Source organism: Carassius carassius, chromosome 47 (assembly GCF_963082965.1).
Source record: "Carassius carassius chromosome 47, fCarCar2.1, whole genome shotgun sequence".
Classification (NCBI taxonomy): Eukaryota; Metazoa; Chordata; class Actinopteri; order Cypriniformes; family Cyprinidae; genus Carassius; species Carassius carassius.
In genome coordinates, this window is record NC_081801.1 from 16,903,834 (window position 1) to 16,926,556 (window position 22,723).

Below are 22,723 nucleotides of genomic sequence, written 5' to 3' on the forward strand. Positions count from 1 at the left end.
AAAAGCGCACAGGATACGCAAAATAAACGGTCCTAAAATTTAAAATAAGATTACCGACTATGGTCGCTGAAATTCACCATATAATTGCCAGTAGCCACTGAGTTTACCACTGATAGTCCGGCGGTGCATCAGTATACACACTCACCTCACGCAGCGAACGACTCACTTTCCTCAACTCAGTTTCTTTTTCGGGGGGGCGGGGGGTTGGTCCTGTAGCTAATTTCACATAATGATTACAATGATTTTTTTTTTTGTGCTGGTAGTAGGTTATTGCTTGCACCTTTTCTGGTTTAGGCCTGTCATTGATAAATAATGATGACAATAAAAACGCCAGTAGGTGACAGTAGGCTATTTATTGAATCGTTCAAATCAAAATTTTTGTTCAAAACGGCTGATTCTATTAGAAAGGAAGCAAATTTGAATGGACTGTTGAACCACTGGCTCACTTGATTCGTTGAAAATCTGATGAATTCAAGGAACAAAACACCGTGTTAAGGGCCATTCACATGTCACGCCTAAAAACGTGTGGAAAACGCATCGCTTTCTCCTTTCCAAAGCGCTCGGGCAGTTGCGCTCCTATGCACTGTTGTACACCATTTTTTTCATGGCTTAAATTATAAGGACATTCTAACTGTATTTATTAATTCTAACAGGCTTCATTGCAAAGTGAATGCTTTTGGACTCTTAGGACGTGTTTTTGCTGGGTTTTTGCAAAGTCGGTGACTCAAAATGTCAGCTCTATCCTCTCTCAATCCATCACAAACAGCGTATGAGGACAAAGGAAGCAATAAAAAACAACAAATATACAAGTGCTATAACAAGTCTCAGTTAGCCTACACGTAACAAAGGCTTTTAAATAATATAATAAACTAAAGAAATACTGATAACAGATATAATAGAAAAAGAATAGAGCAAGCTAGAGTTAGAGGTCTTTTATGCCTTTGTTAATTGTATAATAAAAGAAAACCGATAGAATACAAAAGAATAGCAAGCTTAATATTAATCTTTTTTTTAAGAATAGTGAGTGTTAAAGTTAGAAGGTCAAATACATTTGGAAGAGATGTGTTTTAAGCTGATTCTTGAAGATGGATAAGGATTGAGTACAGACAATCCAGTAAAGATTTACCCAAACGAAGGTCTGAGATATCCTCAATGCATAAAGCACTCTCTTTCACACACACACAGTATCAATTTTAGTGATGTGGTGGAGAACAAATAGTTTATCACGTGTTTTAAACATTATATATTTATTAGCCTACTTATTTATGTTATAGTTATATATATATATATATATATATCTATATATATATACTACTTATATAATATATGAAAATACAGATGTTTAGATTATAATTCAGGTTTATTTTTTATTATTTTTACAAAATATAGATTTTAAAATGTCTCAATACATATAGCATAGTGATTGCAGAAAAAAGTTAACCATGCATTCATAAATTTGTAATAGGCAATTATTTATAATTTTACTGAAATATTTTAATAAAAGTAAAAAATACACTGTACACCTTTCTGAATATTTAAATATAATATCTAAATATTCTTTTGGATGCACTATAGAAGTCACTTTAATTGTAATATTCGGTCTCTACATATAGAGAGAGTCAGTGGTCCACTGCGTGAGGAAAGTGAGTCGCCAGCTGAGGAAAGTGAGGTGAGAGTGTACATACTGATGCACCGCCGGTCTATCAGTGGTAAACTCAGTGGCTACTGGCAATTGTATAGTGAATTCCAGCGACAAGTGGGTAACCTTTATTTTAGAACTGGACCGTGACGGGACCGCCTTGTGGCCAGAAATCTGTGCATCCTCTGTTTGCGTATCCTGTGCGCTTTTGTCATTGGCGGAGCAGTCGGTCAATCCCACCTTTCCAGTAAATACGACTTGTGATTGGACTGTACGTCAGCAGACAGCAAAGCATTGGCCAAGAGCAGAAGGCCCTCCCTCCAGGCTTTTTTTTTTAGTTGCGAGGTTGCGAAGCTTCATTTTCGCTCAGTCTGAGTTTCAGAGTTTCAGAGCTGAGCTGCGTGACAACGCTGCCACAAATCACGTGAGTCGCAAGCTCGCAACTGTGTGTGCGTATCTCCGCAAAGTGGGTGTTGTAAACTCAGCTCTGAAAAAATAGTCTGCAATAGGAGTGCAAATGTAATGTAATGTAATAAGTTTCGCCCTTACCTATTCGCACACCAGTTTTCAGATCACTTTTTACAAGGTTTCAAATCTTGAAAACAAACTATACACTGGGAGAACAGTGACAAATTCGAAACTCTGAAAAAATGATTGCACAACACCATTAAAAAGAGTGTTGCAATTCTGAATAGGGAAAACTCAATAACAAAATTACGTTTGAAGAGATGTAATTTTTTTTTTACCACTTTGCAAGCCTGCAAAGCTCTGTTTTCAGAGTTTCAAAAAACAATTTCACAAATTCGCACACCAGTTTTCAGATCACCATTTACAATGTTTCAAACCTGGCAAATTTGAAACTCTGAAAAATTATTTGCGCAACATCGTAAAAAAAAATGTTGCAGTTCTGAAGAAGGAAATCTCAAAAACAACATAATGTTTGCAGAGATATTTGTTTTTTTGTTTTACATTTTGCAAGCTTGCAAATCTTATTTTTCGATCTTGCAAAACTTTTTTTTGTAAGATTTTGAGTTTTCGAACACTTAGTTTCAACCTTTCAGAACTGTATTTTCAGTTTTGAATCATGGCAGGATTTAAATCCCATACATGTTAGCTTACTTATTTTGCATAAGCACAGGATTCAACCACACAACTTTGCGATGCTGCCTACGGATGTTCGTTGGAACCAGGGGCATAAATTTTGTCTAGCAGCAGGGGGGCGGGACAATAAACAACATTTTGAACGGGACACAAATAAACGGCTAAAATTGTACTTCTAAGGAAATTTGTAACTAGTATTAGTGCTGCAGGGAGACCATGCCAAATTACCAAAACTAGTCCAATCGCATTTTGAGGGGGTTCCCCAGTAAAAAAAATTAAAATAATAAATCATGTTTAGGGGGATAAAATACACATTTTTCATTGTGTTCGTCTGGTAAAATTTTCTACCTTTATTGGGGTCGCTTCAACCCACGGACATGAAAAACTTGTGTCAACAGTGTTAAAGTAGCCTAATCTGGGCTTTTCCACAAAAATGAGGTGATGTACAAGAGGAAAGCTGGCATTTGGACCAAAGCACTGTGACAGACTCAAAATGTTTCACCGTTTTTTTTTTTTCTTTAAGGAAACTCATCCAAGGTCTCATCTGGTAGTTTAAACCCAACCCAAATGGCACCAGCAGGCTTTATTAGCAATAATTTACCAATATGTCCAGCAGGTGGCGCACTATGACACTTAACACTGCCTGTTAGCAGAGGTTTACATGAGACCCCTAACTTGTTCTCTGTGAACTTGTAGTTAAAGCAGATGTGATCAGTTGACATGTGAGTGTACAACTGGAGTGACAATTACCGGGTAGCCATCTCGTCCTGGAGTGCCCTGTTCGGATTTAATAAAGAAAAAGAAACAGTATAATTAAAAACATAAAAAACATCATATCTGAATCTAAATTTTTTTAAAAAAAAACAAGTCTGTTTACATTCCAAGCCCCCAAAATATACACAAGAATGGACACTATTAAAGTGCCCCATATAGTATTGTTGCCATTGTCTTCAACAGTCCATTTGCAATACATAAACACAGCTTATGTGACAAATAGCTCATAAAAATGGAATGTGTTTGGGGCAACCAGACATGTTTACACACTCTTCTCCTTTATTATTGTGGCTTTCTGCTCATGTTGAGAAATGTGATGCAACCACAGCAATAAAAGCCGCTGTGCTGCTTCATTATTGCTATGATAAGGAGGATTGTACACACTCCTCAGCATGTACTAGTGTTTACTATGCATTATTTGTGAAGGCATGAAGAGATTTGAATCAGCTGTTGGATTTTTTTAAAAGGCATGCATGATTATTACGATACAGGCGGTCAGGATGTATGCCAGACAGTGAAAAATGGAGTGTGATCAATTCAGAAACTGTCTCCTGGAACATATATCGTCCATTCCATCTTATCTCACCTTATTTTGCAGGCTATATCAAGGTTGCAAAGCCATCATGGCATGCCATACTGTATCTGCCCACCTCCAGACCAACTCACATTTGTTCTGAATTAAAGCCTCAGTGATAACAGGGTACTTACTGGAATTCCTGAAACAAAGAAAAACAAACAGTTGTATGTAACATTAACAACTATTTGTGGCACTGAAGAACAATCATGTGCAAGACATTAATGATTTATTAATAAAATATACAATGATTAATTTGTCGTCTTGTTTATGTCAACTTGAGGAATTAAAATCATGCTCATGCATGTGTGTTCAGACGCCAGAATCGATGAGGTCAGTGTGTACATACAAACACAACGTTCCAGTATCTGCACAAGAAGAAACCTGGCTTTGGCTCATAATATTGATCAATCAAAGGACGGCGACAGATAAAAATGGACACTTGTTTCTTTTCCACTTCTGAAAAACTCCAGATTTGGCAAAAGTCTGTGTGTGATTAAAGACAGTAGATAGGTGGAACACCTCTGAGCAGCGCCAATAGGAAAGAAAAACGGAGGTGCAGGGCTTAACAATATGCATTTGAAAGGACCAGCACTTCAGATTTGTACTTGTCCTGCTGCAAAAAAAAAAACACACACACACATACACTCATCTAAAGGATTATTAGGAACACCATACTAATACTGTGTTTGACCCCCTTTCGCCTTCAGAACTGCCTTAATTCTACGTGGCATTGATTCAACAAGGTGCTGAAAGCATTCTTTAGAAATGTTGGCCCATATTGATAGGATAGCATCTTGCAGTTGATGGAGATTTGTGGGATGCACATCCAGGGCATGAAGCTGTTGTTCCACCACATCCCAAAGATGCTCTATTGGGTTGAGATCTGGTGACTGTGGGGGCCATTTTAGTACAGTGAACTCATTGTCATGTTCAAGAAACCAATTTGAAATGATTCGAGCTTTGTGACATGGTGTATTATCCTGCTGGAAGTAGCCATCAGAGGATGGGTACATGGTGGTCATAAAGGGATGGACATGGTCAGAAACAATGCTCAGGTAGGCTGTGGCATTTAAACGATGCCCAATTGGCACTAAGGGGCCTAAAGTGTGCCAAGAAAACATCCCCACACCATTACACCACCACCACCAGCCTGCACAGTGGTAATAAGGCATGATGGATCCATGTTCTCATTCGGTTTACGCCAAACTCTGACTCTACCATCTGAATGTCTCAACAGAAATCGAGACTCATCAGACAAGGCAACATTTTTCCAGTCTTCAACTGTCAATTTTGTTGAGCTCGTGCAAATTGTAGCCTCTTTTTCCTATTTGTAGTGGAGATGAGTGGTACCCGGTGGGGTCTTCTGCTGTTGTAGCCCATCCGCCTCAAGGTTGTGCGTGTTGTGGCTTCACAAATGCTTTGCTGCATACCTCGATTGTAACGAGTGGTTATTTCAGTCAAAGTTGCTCTTCTATCAGCTTGAATCAGTCGGCCCATTCTCCTCTGACCTCTAGCATCAACAAGGAATTTTTGCCCACAGGACTGCCGCATACTGGATGTTTTTCCCTTTTCACTCCATTCTTTGTAAACCCTAAATGGTTGTGCGTCTGGCACCAACAACCATGCCACGCTCAAAATTGCTTAAATCATCTTTCTTTCCCATTCTGACGTTCAGTTTGGAGATCAGGAGATTGTGTTGACCAGGACCACATCCCTAAATGCATTGAAGCAACTGCCATGTGATTGGTTGATTAGATAATTGCATTAACGAGAAATTGAACAGGTGTTCCTAATAATCCTTTAGGTGAGTGTATATATATATGTCTTTATTGTCTCTCTCATAATGTTATATCAGAAACTGATCAAAAGTGAGTGATAATAAAGGCATTTATAATGTTAAAATGTTCTATTTCAAATAAATAATGTTCTTTTGAACTTTCTATTCATCAAATAATCCGCATTTATCATGTTTTTCACAAAAATACTAAGCAGCAAATCTGTTTTCAACACTGATAATAATAGGTATTTCTTGAGCACCATATCAATATATGAATGATTTCTGAAGGATCGTGAAAATTTAGCTTTAAAAATTAGAGAACTCTGTAATTAATTTCTATAGTTACATCTAAAATTACACTGTTGACCTTACAGTACCTCTACCCCTTAAACTTAACTATACCACCAAACCTGCCCGGACCATACTCATATCCCAACTCAGTAGCAGAAAGTTTTTGCAATACAACATGAACACAATAGATACATTTGTACTAGGGATGTCAAAGATTAATCGATGATCGATTAATTGTCGATAAGAGATACAATCGATTAAAGCTATCGATGGTCGATTAACCTTTTTTATTTTAGGATGTGTGCGGCTCATGTGCACTCAACACTTGCGAGCAGCTGTGAGTGATGCTGACGGTAAATATCCAAACTTTGAGCTCTGTATACGCTCTGTGTCTCTTTCTCTCTCTGTCTCTTTCTCAATCTCTCTCATTCAGCTCAGCTCAAACAATGAACTGTTCAAATTATACACTTATTTTCACATAGCTATGAGAAGCATTAAACATGGATGCGCGTGCCGTTGCCATACTGTATTAAAGCTTTAATCAGGATAAAATCATATATTAAAAGCTAACATAACCAGTAGTATTTACAAATAACAGTGTATCTAAAAGTTTGAGACGACAAAAAACAAAGGCCTACCATGAAAAGCCATGCTTGCACAGGTTCTGCACAATCATCTTCAATAATATCATCTGCTTCTCAATCGGGTTCAAACTGTTGCCGCTCAGGTGAGGTTTAGACATGCACTAGAGGCGGTTTAGCCAATCACAACAAACTGGGCTAGCTAACCAATCAGATCCCATTGCCTATTTCTGAGGGAGGGGTTTCATAAAATCAGGAAATGTTCAGCACGTTTCTCAGAGAAGGGAAAGAGTGGTGTGGAATAAAGGTAAATTATGTGGAAAATTATTATTATTATTATTTTAAACAAAGCATTAACACGTTAGACTGCACCCCATAAACACAATCAAGCCTAGAAAAAAAATAGTGAAACAACCCTTTAAGCCTTCTTAGTTTTTAAAAAGGAAAGTTCTAGTTGAGCTTTGCACATAGTGGGAGGTTCTGCTTTAACATAGATATTTTGCACTTAGAATGCCAAAATGTTTCCAAACTCTACAAAAATACATGTTTAACGGTGCTCATTTGGAGCCGACTTAATAGACTCAGCAGTTTGTGAATCTAAAGAATCCTTAACGAATTCATGCAATCCAAAACATTCCAGTAGTGTGGGAATGATGCTGGTGCCCAAAAAAGCATTCTTGTGAAATAATTTATTCTCATTAATGCGATGGTGGGCAATCTACCATGATCAGTTTTGATTCAATGACAAGTGATTTCAGCTATACAAAATCATGTATACACAGTGCCGAATCATGCTCTCGATGGAAAATGGTGAGGTTGAGCTCCTGCAGTATCCCAAGTGTCAGAAGGATCACAAGTAGACATCTGGGTTGTTATTTCCTGTGCCGCACAGCTTCCCTCGCTCTTGATCAGTGCAATGAACATAATGCACAAGACACTCATTGGCATGCCTTTCTGCTCTGATGCCTGAGGGGTGTGATAGTAGGAGTGGAATGTGACACTGAATGGATCTGGAGACAGCAGTGGTGCTGGGAGGATCCAGACCTTCCCTGCACAGGATCAGACAGCCAAGTTAACAAGCCATAACTCCTACAAATGGCCATGGTGATAAGAGTGCTTTCAGTCACATGACCACAAGGGAGATTTGATCCTGTCATTGTGAATAGAGGAAAGGAGATTCCCACTGTGTCAAGTCCAGGTCACCCAAAGCCCTGCAGCAGGAGGGCAGCTTTTCATGGACACCAGGCTGTGTGTTTTGGAGGTTGTCAGTCCTCCCATCAACCTGCCAAAGTCATCACACACAGAACAAAGACACAATTCTTCTGGTCTGATAATGTGTTTGAAAATCTGTGTATATCTGAAGCGTGCATGGGGTCTGTACTTTTTGTCATGTAGTTAGTGCATCATATCTGCTTTGAGATCACTTCCAGTCTTTGCATGCCGAGCATGATGTGATGATGTGATGAATGTGGTCCATTAGTATTTATCTTGCATGATAATATACATGAACACAACAGTAAAACTGAAGATGAGGATGAGAAGATAAGACTTTTCACCAAATGTACTGCACCACCAGAGCAGCGGCCCCATGGCAGAAAAACTAAAAAACATCTCCCTTATCTACTGCCACCATTTACCCAATAATTAATCAGAAATGGGCCATTATGTTACACAGAAGGTTTCCAGATACAAAACAATCCAATTTATATCCACATATGAGAGACTATAAAAGCGGTTTAATTGACCAGAAATGTCAGTAAGCACAGCTGCACAATACAAGATTGTGTTCAAGCCTGGTTTGCCTGGTGCATGACTTCATGACCTCCCAGATGGAACAAACTTTAGGAAGCTGTTTTTCTTATACTTAGATATATAACCGGTCTTGTTATGAAATATCTATCAAGTAGATAACTAGCACAGCATAAATTCTGCACGCTAGTTATTTAGCTTAGCAAGTACATGTAACAATATTACTACTACTACTAATAATAATGTGTGATAATATTATTAAAATAGATTTGATAAATAAATTAGTTCAGAGGACATAATTAATATTATATTAGATAAGTATCCAAATTTGTATGTTTCTTCAGCCTAATAACAATATACTCACACCAACTAGGTATACCAAATCCCTTTTTGCCTTCATTACCACCTACATTTTTTTTTGGCATTGATTTGGCAAGGTCCTGGAAACATTCCTCAGAGATTTTTGCTAATATTGGCATGACAGCACCACACAGCTGCTGCAGATTTGTCAGCTTCTCATCCATGATGTAAGTCTTCCATTCCACCAAAGGTGCTCTACTGGATTGAGATCAGGTGTGGCTATTTGACAAGTCACAAAGAGATCAGGTGTGGCTACTGTCAAGGCTATTTGAGTATAGTGGACTAAGGTTGGGTAACGAAACCTGGTACCAATATGGCAATATGCCTATGTAGCCGGTATGTACTAGAACCGAATCAGAAAGCAGATTTCGGTGCCACTTAAATGCATGAGCGATTGTTTGAAATTTGTCCTGGTCCTCCGAAATGGACATAAGAAGGATGGTCGTTGCTAGGCCATTTTTAGCGGGGCTATAGCGATTAGCTCCATAAACTGTACACAAATTTGTTGTTCCCAACCACGTTTCTGGAGGTCCCCCAACAGGTTTCCCATAGCCACGTTTCCACTGCCGAGCCAAAAGCAGGCGTGCTAGTGTGTGCCAGGCCCAGTCGCGTCTCCACTGTCACTTCTGGTGCTTGATCGTGCCTCGTCTGTGCTTACTCAGGGCCAACGGTCCTGGTTTTTTGTCCCAACGAAAACCTTGGGGCAAAGCGGGCCAGCTGGGGCTAGAGGAGAGGTTATGATCAAAGGCGAAGTTTCTCCGCATCTGGAGAGCATCAGAGCCATAGATCATTTCATAAAGCTAACAGTTATAACACCAGAATGAAATATATATATTTTTTAAATAAAAAAAATCCAGAGCACGAATTCTTAGTATGGGTCACCATACTTGGCTGTATGTCATTTCACTTTCACTTTTTTCTTTTAAAAGACTATTCATGCTAGGCATTAACGTTACCACAGTAAACATGGTATGTGACCACTTGAAGAAATCAGACGTCAGCTTCTTATTCTCTATCACAATCGTGTATTCATTTAGTAAAATATTTTTTTAATATATTTAGTAAATATATTATCTGTCATAAATCTTGTCTCGAGAGTTTAGTGCCGCATAGCCTATGTCATAAAAATATAATAGGCCTAATGGTTTTTGTTCAGGAGCTTTTTTTTAAATATAGAAATCATCAATCTTTCTAAATGTGATGTATATAGGCTACTGTGACTACAAATAAACAGAAACAGACTCGACTGAATAAGCAGGCAATGTTCATAATGCTTTATTTCTGTGTAAGTTTCAATCCTGATTAAATTAATTAATTATGATCAATGTAACACTTATTATAGGAAAACATCGCTACTTTTGGATTTAAATATTTCTCAAAGCATGCAAACAAACGTCCGCTTTTATCATGTTTGTTTTGTGATTGTGTTCCAGTGACTTATTTCTTATTAGTTTTCTGATAACTTCTCTTTGTTGGTGAAATGAAGGGGTTGCATGATGTTGTTCCTGAGAGGCATGTAAAGAGCGGATTATAGTGAAGCGCAGCGGAGCTTCTGACCCGACAGTGGAAACGCAGCTCATGTCTCCTTAATCAAACACACCTGATTTAGATCATCAGCTCATTAGTAGAGACTCCAAGATCTAAAATGGGTGTGTCAGAGAAATGAGAGATGCAAAATTTGCAGGAACGAGGTTGGGAACCACTGCATTAGAGTAAGGGAAGCACAACTCAGGAAACGAGAGAATGTGAATGCTATGTACAGGTGCTGGTCATATAATTAGAATATCATCAAAAAGTTGATTTATTTCCCTAATTTCATTCAAAAAGTGAAACTTGTATATTATATTCATTCATTACTCTCGGACTGATATATTTCAAATGTTTATTTCATTTAATTTTGATGATTATAATTGAAAACTAAGGAAAATCCCAAATTTCAGAAAATTTAACTTAAGACCAATACAAAGAACGGATTTTTAGAAATATTGGCCAACTAAAAAGTATGAAAATGAAAATTATGAGCATGTACAGCACTCCTTTTGCCTGAATTACTGCAGCAATGCGGCGTATCATGTAGTCGATCAGACTGTGGCACTGCTCAGGTGTTATGAGAGCCCAGGTTGCTCTGATAGTGGCCTTTAGCTCTTCTGCATTCTTGTGTCTGGCATATAGCATCTTCCTCTTCCCAATACCCCATAGATTTTCTATGGGGTTAAGGTCAGGTGAGTTTGCTTGCCAATTAAGAACAGGGATATCATGGTCCTTAAACCAGGTACTGGAAGCTTTGGCACTGTGTGCAGTTGCCAAGTCCTGTTGGAAAATGAAATCTGCATCTCCATAAAGTTGGTTAGCAGCAGGAAGCATGAAGTGCTCTAAAACTTCCTGGTATACGGCTGAGTTGACCTTGGACCTCAGAAAACACAGTGGACCAACACCAACAGATGACATGGCACCGCAAACCATCACTGACTGTGGAAACTTATCTCTGGACCTCAAGCAACATGGATTGTGTGCCTCTCCTCTCTTCCTCCAGACTATGGGACCCTGATATCCAAAGGAAATGCAAAATTTACTTCAGAGAACATAACTTTGAACCACTCAGCAGCAGTCCAGTCCTTTTTGAAGTGAGACGCTTCAGACGCAGTCTGTTGTTTGAGAGTGGCTTGACACAAGGAATGCGACAGCTGAAGCCCATGTTTTGCATACGTCTGTGTATAGTGGTTCTTGAAGCACTGACTCCAGCTGCAGTCCACTCTTTGTGAATCTCCCCCACATTTTTGAATGGGTTTTGTTTCACAGTCCTCTCCAGTGTGCGGTTATCCCTATTGCTTGTACACTTTTTTTCTACCAAATCATTTCCTTCCCTTCGCCTCTCTATTAATGTGCTTGGACACAGAGCTCTGTGAACTGCCAGACTCTTTTGCAATGACCTTTTGTGTCTTGCCCTCCTTTGCAAGGTGTCAATGGTCATCTTTTGGACAACTGTCAAGTCAGCAGTCTTTCCCATGATTGTGTAGTCTACAGAACTAGACTGAGAGAACATTTAAAGGCTTTGCAGGTGTTTTGAGTTAATTAGCTGATTAGAGTCTGGCACCAGGTATCTTCAATATTGAACCTTTTAACAATATTGTAATTTTCTGAGATACTGAATTTGTGATTTTCCTTAGTTGTGAGTTATAAACATCAAAATGAAAAGAAATAAACATTTGAAATATATCCGTCTGTGTGTAATGAATTAATATAATATACAAGTTTCACTTTTTGAATGGAATTAGTGAAAGAAGTAAACTTTTTGATGATATTCTAATTATATGACCAGCACCTGTATATTTATTTTTGAATTTTCTTAATTGTTATCCATGTTTTTATTTTATTTTATTTTTTTATTTTTTTTGTAGTTCTTTGTTTTTAAAGTATCGGTTCAGGCACTGGTATCATAAAAATCCCAATTGATACCCAACCCTATAGTGAACTCATTCTCATGTTCAAGAAACCAGTTTGGGATGATTTGAGCTTTGTGACTTGTTATCCTACTATAAGTAGCCATCACAAGATACCATGGTCATACAAAATGGTCATAAAGGTAAGGACATACTCGGGTACACCAGGGGTTCTCAAACCTCTCCGAAGTACCCCCAGCACTGCCATTTTGTATGTCTCCCTATAATCTGACACACCCACTTCAGGTCTTGAAGTCTCCACTAATAAGCTGATGAGTTGGATCAGGTGTGATAGATGAGGGAGACTTACAAAATGTGCAGGACAGGTGGTACTCCAGGACAGGTTTGAGAACCACTGCCCCACACCATTACAACACCAGCACTAGCCTGAACTGTTGATACAAGACAGGATGGATCCATGCTTTCATGTTGTTTACACCAAATTCATTTAAATGTCACAGCAGAAATCATGACTCATCACACCAGGTAACATTTTACCAGTCTTCTTACTCAGATCTGCCCATGTGGCACCAACAACAACGCCATGTTCAAAGTCACTTAAATAAAAAAAAAAAAAAAATAAAAAAAAAAAATGAACTGATTTGGAAAAAGTATCACCTCTCTCCTAAAAATATATTATAAACTCAATCAGTTGTAACTAATCACCTTCTCAATGACACGCAAAGCCATCTGACTTTCAAGTTTCAACTGTGATCAGCTGTGGTCATTTTGATTTGCTCAGCATGAAAAGTGTTTCCTTGAGCATTTCAGCCCCTGGCATTGCAACTGAAGAAAAAATTCTACTAAGGATGGCAAGGCACTGTCAAAAGATCTTCAGGATAAAGTTGTGGACAGGCACAAGTCAGGAGATGGATACAAAAAATGTCAAAGGCTTTATCAATGCCTAGAAGCACAGTAAAGTCTATTAATAAGAAGCAGAAGCAGAAGTTATTTGGTACAACACAGACCCTCCCTGGATCAGGATGTCACTCCAAACTGGATGAAAGTCCCAGGAGAAAATTGGTCATAGAGGCAACCAAGAGGAATACAGCAGCTCTGAAGCAGTTACAGGAATTTATGACAAAGAGAGGTCATTGTGTGAATGTGACAACGATATCACAAATTCTCCACAAATGTGGCTTATATGGGAGGGTTGCAAGAAAAACACTCCTACAACTGAGCTCTGCCGAAACTCACCTTCTGAGGCAGATGAGATTAAAGTTAAATTATTTGGCCTCAACACCAAACGATATGTCTGACGGAAATAAAACAGTAGTAGGGACTGGAGCACTTGTCAGAATAGAAGGAAAAATGGATTTGCAAAATACCATCAAATTCTTTAGGAAAATCTGCTGCCCTCTGCCAGAAAGTTGTCAATAGGAAGAAGGTTTACTTTACAACATGACAATGACCCAAAGCACACAACAAAACTGACCGCACAGTGGTTGAAGGAGAAAAAGGTGAATGTCCTTGCATGCCCAGAATTAAACCTCATTGAAAATCACCATCAAGTTTAATTGAACTTGAGCAGTTCTGCAAAAATAACTGGGCAAATATTGCAAAGTCTAGATGTGCAAAGTTAATAAAGACAGAGACATATAACAACATACTAAAGGCTGTAATTAAAGCAAAAGTTGGTTCAACAAAATCTTTACTGGTGCTGAGCCATAGACGGACATGCTGAGCGCTTAATTGTCATATCACTACTCAGTGTTTTCAATAACACAATGCTTAATTTACATTTCAGACATCTAAATATAGATAAATATTAGCAAATCAATACATTTATAATTTATAAAATACACACCGATATCTATGGAATAATCCATTTAATTTTAATTTGACGACATGTTTTATTGATATCACATAACACATTGTGTAGGTCACTATAAAGTTTACCCTTCTCCCAGTTCACTGGAAACTTACTTTAATGTCTTTCGAGAGGTGAGGATAAATTTACGTGTTGACAGCTCTGATTTAGTGCGAACTAACATGGCGACGCCCATCACCCATTATAGATCAACAAACATGGTAATTATAAAGTTGTTTAAAATATAAAATACATTTATTTACACATTCGAGAATCAGAATATCAGATATTTCATAATATACTGCACACGTTAGTGAATATTTTGAATAAAGAATAAATAAAGAAATAAAAGTAATTGTGTCATACAGCACAATTTGTGGCTGCGGTGTGTCACATGACAAACGTCTCCATGGAAACAATAAAACGAAACATTCTAAAATAACAGTCACCTAAAAAAACTCATGCTGGGGGCTCAGCTAGTATATTAAATGTGCAAAAGGGTCAAAGGGATAGTTCATTCAGCACTGTAAACCCAGATTTTAATTCAACTCAAGAAATTGAGTTCATATTACTTAAATGTTTCTAATTTATTGACATTACTTGTTAATTCTGAGTAAGCTGAACTTTTTCATGTCCTTTCTTATTGTACTTGTGTTTTTAAGTCCAATCAGTAGTTTCTACTCAAACAAATTGAGTTTGTATTACTTAAACATGTGTCATTTCTTTACATTACTTAAGAATTCTGAGTAAACTGTACTTTTTAATGGCCTTTCTTATTGTAATTATGTGTTTGAGCTCAAACAACTCAATATCATCAAGTTTTGCCTGTTACTAACAAGACTGGCTGCAGCCTGGCACTTCCCGTCTCATGCCGAGGCATGTCCAATGGTTCATAGGGTCAAAAACAAAATATGAAATTGCGAATTATTTTCCATGGAGTCACGGGTAAATTTGTGATTTCCGGACTTTATTGTTGTGTCCTTGATGTTAACGTAAAATTGATGAAAACCTGAAGAGGTGCTGTACAATATTGTAATGATTGGAGGTAAAGAGGAAGATATTTTTTTTTTTCATCACAGCAAATTATCACAGCAGTGGCAATTCACCTGTCACTCAAGTGGCCACGCCCTTAATTATGCAGAACTTTAAGGCTTAATATAATTTAAACGGATGAGTTATAAAAAAATTCATCCCCTCACAGTTGTCATGAAGGGCAAAATTAGCTATATAGACCAAAATCATTTTTTGCACCAGGCTGAAAACATGTTTTTTTCTGCTGTAAAGTTGGGCATTTTAACATGGGGAGTCTATGGGATTGACTCTCTTTTGCAGCCAGCCTCAAGTGGCCAGTCGATGAATTGCAGTTTTAGTCACTTCCTTATTGGCTTCACTAGAGAGAGCGGGAGTTTGCCGCTCGGTTAATAGTCATATCCGGGACATTTGCTCGTGTGCACGTGCCTGACCCATCTGAAATACTTTTCATAGATGAAAAGTACATTTTCTTACAAAGTACTTTGTACGCCATTTTCTTTGCTCACGACGCGGCTCATATGAGGATGGAATACGGCGAAATAAAGTGTATAATCTTACTCATAAAATGGGGTTTGTAATATCATATCGTTTTATAATGACATTTATTTGCTGTGTGCGCATAAACCTTTCTCAAGGACATTTCCTTTCACTCCCGATGCGGAACAGACGAGGATGTCTTTTAATTTCTATATGGGAAATCTAAAAAGTAAGTGTTTTTATCTCATTTAAAATGTGTTTAATAACATCATATTGGTTTTTAGCGATATTTATGTGCTTTACTTTACCATTCATAGTTAATGGTAATGACTGAGATGCTGTGGTTTAAGCAGATAAATTTAAGCACTATAAACCTGATTAAATTGAGAATACATATGGACCAACGTTTTTTTGTGCCTTTGCACTGATTTGCTTTGACATTTTTTTAATTGTTGTAAAGTATGTTCTTTATATGAATTGAAAACACTGAATGTGAAGACATTTTGGTGCAGGGAAAAAGAATTACAATATTTCAGTTAAAATAAATAAGTGTAAACATACATTGTTTTGTGAATAAATCTATCTCTCTCTCTCTCTCTCTCTCTCTATATATATATATATATATGTGTGTGTTATATAATATACACACACACACACATATATATATATATATATATATATATATATATATATATATATATATATATATATATATATATATATATATATATATACACACAATGTTTTTTGTTGTTGTTGTGTTTAAAATACTTATTACAGTGTTGTTATTTAACTCTTAATAGTGTTACATTTTAACACCATAATAGTGTTGGCAATATCAACTACTTATTGCAGTGTTGTTATTTGACTCCAATAGTGTTACATTTTAACACTGTATTGGTGTTGCAAGTGTCAACACTTTTGAAAGTGTTGATTTAACACTCGTGTGGTGGTATCCATATATACACTGAGAAAGTGTTAAATTTAACGATTGGTGTTAAATTTCCGATTTCAAATTTGTAGTGTGCCATCACTGAGGAAACTACACACTAGAAACCTAGGCCATTGCTTTGTTTCTTTTATTGCTAAAAAAAAGACATGTTCAATATAAATACAATTGGATCAGTTTAATGTTGCAGGTATATGTATTTATTTTACATGGCTCTATTGATTGAAAAATATTTTGAGTTTCAGGAACTAAAAGTTAAGTTGGGTCAGTTACAATATACAATTTAGCTGAATTGGTAATGGAGTAATGCTAACTTAACAAGCTGAGTTAAATAAATGGGTGGGGAATGATTGTTTAAACTAAGTATCTTCAGTTACTGTAACTCAGTTATAAGTACATTCAACTTAAATGTTCCATTCCATTCCATTATGGGCTTAAGTACATTGAACGTAGTCCACTTCACTTATTCAACTAATGCTTCATTACTTAACATTTTTAAGGCAATGAGTTAGCTCAGTTTTTTAAGTAAATTCAACTTATCCGGGTTTAGAGTGAGACATTGCGGTCCAAATCAGAGGTAAAAAATGAAATACTGCTCAGTTTCTTGAACAGACCGATCATTTTGTGTCTTTACACAATCTATCAAATGTATCATCACGGATACTGTATTTTGATGCAGTTAAATTCTCAATGAAACTGTTTTTATTGATATATTTTACTGGGTCTGTTGTCAGACAATGGAATGAATATGAACTAATGACTGAAATGTGACCTATTAAGAATAAGTACATAACCAGCTTCCCCTTCCAAGGTGTTAATCTGCACATAAATTGTGATTTATAATCGAGCCGTCATCTGATGAAATCAAATAGACATAAGATAAAGACAATAGCTTTGCTGTGATTTCAGCTATACTTTCTTGTAAAATTAGAGAAGCAACATAATATCTGTTTTAAAGGGGTCATATGATGAAATTTCATTTTCCTTTCTCTTTGGAGAAGACTAAAAGACTAAAGTCTTAGATAGATAGACTAAAGTCTTAAGAGATATTCTTTATAAAAGTTAAGAGTCAACAACACCCTCCAAAAATGGCTCATTCTTACATGCCCCCACGTATATGACTGATGTGGGAAGATTTGCATAACGCCGCCCGAATAATCATGCAAAGAAAGAACGCATAACTATTTTTCTTGCTGTTGCCGCCAGTGCCATGTGGTGGAGATGCTGTGTGAAATCAGTGGTTAAGTTGTATTTACAACACTGTTCCAGAACAGTTTAGCCCACATATTCAGATGTGTACAGCCCATTTTACAGAGGACGAGGACTGTTTCTTGAACCAGTAGCCTAATGCCAGTGTCTGTTTCTAATAAAATGGGGCAATTCCAACTTTACAAGGACAGTCTGGGCCTTCTGACCAGAGCCGGCCCTCCCTATAAGTGAATTAAGTGGCTGCTTAGGGCCCCACAAACAGAGAAACACTTCTGGTAAAACATAGCTTGTTGGTTTGTTTCAAGGTCTAAAACTTTTTCTAATTTATAAAATTCTGTCTGGGGAGTTTGGCTCAGGGGTTAAGGCCTTGCCTTCTAATATTCAAATGAATTACAAAATGTACAACATGATGATGTACACTGCACAATATGTCTACAAATGCTAGAGGACAAAGTAATGCATCCTTTGAGTGTGAGGCATTGATTTCAGTTTAGGTTAAGCACTGTACATATGCAGCTGCCTCATAATTCTGATCATTTTTGACTGTTGGATCATAGTCGTCAACTTCAAAGTACTCTCAGGTTTCTGAGGTTAGAAGATCAGCAGTAAAACAAACAGCATGCTGGGAAAATTACTGAAGACAAGGAGAACCCTCTTCAACCCCGAAGAATCAACGTGATAGAAACCTCACCATGACTACCAAAGAGAAAAGGCCTTTTCCCAACCGCATAATATGAACAAATATTTCCATCTGTTCAGTGATTCCTCAAAGAAATACAAATCAAACATGACATGGAAAATGAAAGGTCTGGAACACATGAGAGGACCCTAACAGTCTTTATCCTGGAGAACAGCTGAAAATCACTTGGAATTTGTTTTAATGTAATTTTAGGTTAGGTTCAGGTCATTTTTAAACTATGGGATGTGAATAAATGTGTGTATCATGTAAAGGTACTTACCAGGGTTGCCTTTTCTTCCCCGTTTTCCCGGAGGACCTGTGAGCAGAGGGTAACAGATGGTGAATAGTATATATTTAATAACACTTTCTGATTTTGATTGGTCAATGACCACTACAGCTCTGGTCAAAAGAGAGAGATTTCAGTGAAATTTCACATGCAATAAATTCCATCCATTTACTGTCAATAGTGTAGTGATGTATGAAACCGCGTCCACACAGAGATCACTTTCAAACCAAGCAGCTTTCTATTGGACAATGTGGCAAATTCATTTGAATAACTTGAATATGAGCAAAACCTATGTGGGCAACTTTTAGAAAATTTTGTAGTGCAATTGTAAATTGACCAATTGACCGATTTAGTATATGTGATATAAACTCTTGTCTTTAGCAACAGGCTGTGCAGATGTCACTGATCCCTTCATAAATGCGAGAGGAACACATCCTTTTCCACAAGCTGGGCTGATAGTTCTGGTGGAAACTTCCACAGGAGTCTCCACCCCCAAGATAAGAGAGGTGGGAAAAGATGCTTTGTGACAGACACAAGGAAAGACAATCTTTGCAGTCCCCTTCTGCAGCATAATAGTAGCCAACAATGACATACAGGGCTACCAAACAAATAGAAAGACTTCTTACAAAGTAGAGTAACAGAAACAAGAGAAACATACAGTACAAAGGCTGAATTTAGCAGATCCCAGAAAAGGAAGCTTTTTGAAAAGTTGAATTACATTTGGCAGCACCATGCATTTTTGTTTGAGCTACAGGAAAACACTACAGAAGGTTGTGCACATTAAAATAATTTAACTACAATTTAACGTCCAACGTCTTGGAGAGTTTAACCTCAACCAGCTCCAGCACACTTGCCTGGAAGTTTCTAGCAGAGCCACCGGAAGGCAAAATATAACGGCTAATGCTAACCCTTTCCGCTTTGGTGGTACACAGGGAAGGAGTTTAGAGAACATTTTCTTTGAATATATGTCAATGAAGGAGAGGCTTTACTATGCTGGATAAACAGCTTTTTTTGAGGAAAAAGTTTATCATTTAATGAATCGACAGCCTATTGGCTAATCTTCATCATGTTTTACACTAAACAATAGTTCTGGATTGAACTGTTTTTAGAGTTTACAGATTTGTCGTTTTATATGAGAAGTCACAGACAGTCACAGGTTTGGAAACCCTTGGTCTAGACAATATAAATTCATAATTTAAGATGCCACCACTGAAACACAGTGAATAGAAGGATTGTTTGACCTGTGTTCATTTTTCAGATATGTATGATTTACTTCTGGCATTTTCATGGATTTCTCATCTACACAGGCAGGGCTCTTCTGAAACCTTCTGGATTCATTTTCTACACTGGGATGTTATGCATCAAATTGATCAAGTTAGTGGCAAGTGAAGTACAGCATTTCTTAATTTTCCAAACAACTGGGTGTGATAAAGATGCTTTTATCTTAGACAATACTGTACACATTGTTCCTTTACTGAAATTTAATTATTCTAATGCAAACAAGGTTTTATTTGTACGAAAAATACATTCTACCCTAAACCTTTGCAACAGGATGTTAAACAGTGAGGCATATGAATTAATTTAATAAAACTTTAAGATATTACAAAGTCTGAAAGTTTGCAACCATGTTGAGTATGATATTTGTCATATCATGCAAACACGTGATATTTGGTGCTAATTAGCATTTCACACACACACACAAAAAAAAGTTTAAAAATGTTTCATGAACAGAATGACTGACAGCCACAATGCCTGGTTTTGAACATGTGAGTATCATATGGAAGACATTTTGCACACTCTGCTCTACGGTCTGTGGTAATCTATACCAACACCCTTATAATGTCCCACATAAACATCAGCTCCCTCCACAGGGCATGAGCTGGGCGTGGGAGATTTATCACAGGGAAAAGCTAGGTCAGGCAATTTTTAGCTTATGCATCTTTACCTGTTGAAATGACCCCTTCCAAATATGCTTGGAGGTAGAGTTCACTTCCTGTTGTCCTAGTTGAAACCACCATAATCCTTATCAAGAAGTTCACATTAAAACCCAAACTGTATTAACCAAATCATGGTTTGCAAAACATACAAAGTAAGAATTTAAACATCTCAAAAAAAAAGAAACTAAGCCTGGTCAGTAAACATGGTGGTGGGCAATTGAACTGCATCCATAAAAGTATAGGCCTATGAAATAAATCCTCATAGTGAAAAACAGACGAGAGATTTTAATGTAAAACCCGATGTCTGATCCAAAAGCCTGTCTGTTAAGCCCTTTTGATACCATGAACAGCTCTCCAGAGATGCACTAGCCTCCAGCACCCTCCCGAAAAAAGCCTCCTCATGGTTCTGTCACATACACAAGCTCGTGTCTGTGACACAATCACCAAGACCCTATGTTAGTAACCAATACTGCTTTATCTAAACCCATACTACATCAAAATCTAGACTACTTCAAGTACACTTCTGCACTTTAAAGAAGTGTATATCTAAGCAATAACTTGCGCAAAAATGCAGCTGTTCCAAATTGAAACCAACAGCATGATTACAACTATGATTTTATAAATCATTCCAACAACACTTGTCGCCACCTACTGGCATAACAACAAAACTAGTCACAAAAACTTAGTACCTAAGGCAAAGAGTCTTAAAAGAGTCTTTAAAGCTAAATCAGTTTCATTAAGTGTAATACAATGAACCTGAATCAGATCTTCAGTATTAGTATTGGAATATGGATCTCATCAGAGTCACACACAAAGCGTTTGGGTCATTCACATATCCTGCAGCTACAGCCAGTAACTTTAAATGCAGCAAGTTAATGAAATCCGGCACATTCATGCAAGACGTTTCCTTCATGAATGCTTTGAGACCAACATGAATGCATTTAATAAGGAAGCCCTTGATAACTTTACACCTAGCTTTCAAAAAGACTTGACGTTAATGAATACCTTAACACTTTGATTGTAAAGTATTGTCAGGTGCTTGGATAAGGGCTTCAGCCCTCCATCATTGTTGTATTAGGAGCGGCCTGAGAATGTGTAATTAATGGGGTCTGTTATTCTGAATTCCTTGGGCATTAATTGAACAGGTGTTATATGTTAAGACATTAATTTTTAACACTAGAGAACAGGCTCATTTGGCAGTAAGGGTGTGAAAAGAGGGAGGAAAAGCCGTTAATTTCCCCCTTGTTATCCAGCCACCCACCCAAGATCAAATTCAGACCAGACTGAGATGAAGACGGCTTATCCACATCTTAAGATATCAAGGCTCTGCTGCAGACCACTGCCGCCCACACCAACCAATAGTCTTTACAGAATATGTTCTACAACAGAATCATTCTCTCCTTAAACCACGGATGTGCTTTTAACACCTTAATATGAAAGCATTTTTCTTGGTTACACTAAAAAGCGAAAAGTTACAGAAAAAATGTTAATACTGTGAACAGTGTATATAGGCCTACTCAATGTTCCATCAATTTTTTTTTTTGCTGAGCAAACCTTTTCTATATTGGGCAGACATTTCAGGCACCTGAGCAAAAACATATATAATAAAACAATATCATATGAAAATAAAAATAAAGCAGTTATTGCTCATGAATTTTCTTTTTGAGGTCAATTATTTATTAGGCTTATAATATAATAAATACCACCCCCACCAAAAACAAAAAACAATTGAACATGAATTATTTTGCAGTCATCTAAAACATACACATTTAGTAGAGATTGCATACTACATCTGTGTGTCACTGTAAATACCTTGGAACTTTGTTACAGTTTTGTGCCCATCATCCGCTATTTCCACCACTTAATAAAACTTAAAACAAAGATCAAAGACTGGGATTGAAAACCATGAATAAATTAACCCGCTAGACCTATCTGCAAAGAATAGAAGACTTAAGATTTATACAACAGTGATGGCAGATGTTCAAAGCACCTACCTACCAGGACTAATATGAATCCATTTCATAAGATCTGCCTATGGAATATATAGGGCAGGGG

The 22,723-nt window shown here is 37.3% G+C and overlaps 1 protein-coding gene across 1 annotated transcript in view; it reads right to left on the minus strand.

Moving 5' to 3' along the window:
- Positions 1 to 22,723, minus strand: part of LOC132130534 (collagen alpha-1(XXIII) chain-like) — a 104,801-nt gene that overhangs the window by 19,519 nt on the left and 62,559 nt on the right. Inside the window, exons 3-5 of the mRNA XM_059542257.1 lie at positions 18,726 to 18,761; positions 4,223 to 4,230; positions 3,491 to 3,517 (exon numbers count right to left, since the gene is read on the minus strand). Coding sequence (XP_059398240.1) covers positions 3,491 to 3,517; positions 4,223 to 4,230; positions 18,726 to 18,761 — 71 coding nt within the window. The remainder of the gene's footprint in view (positions 1 to 3,490; positions 3,518 to 4,222; positions 4,231 to 18,725; positions 18,762 to 22,723) is intronic.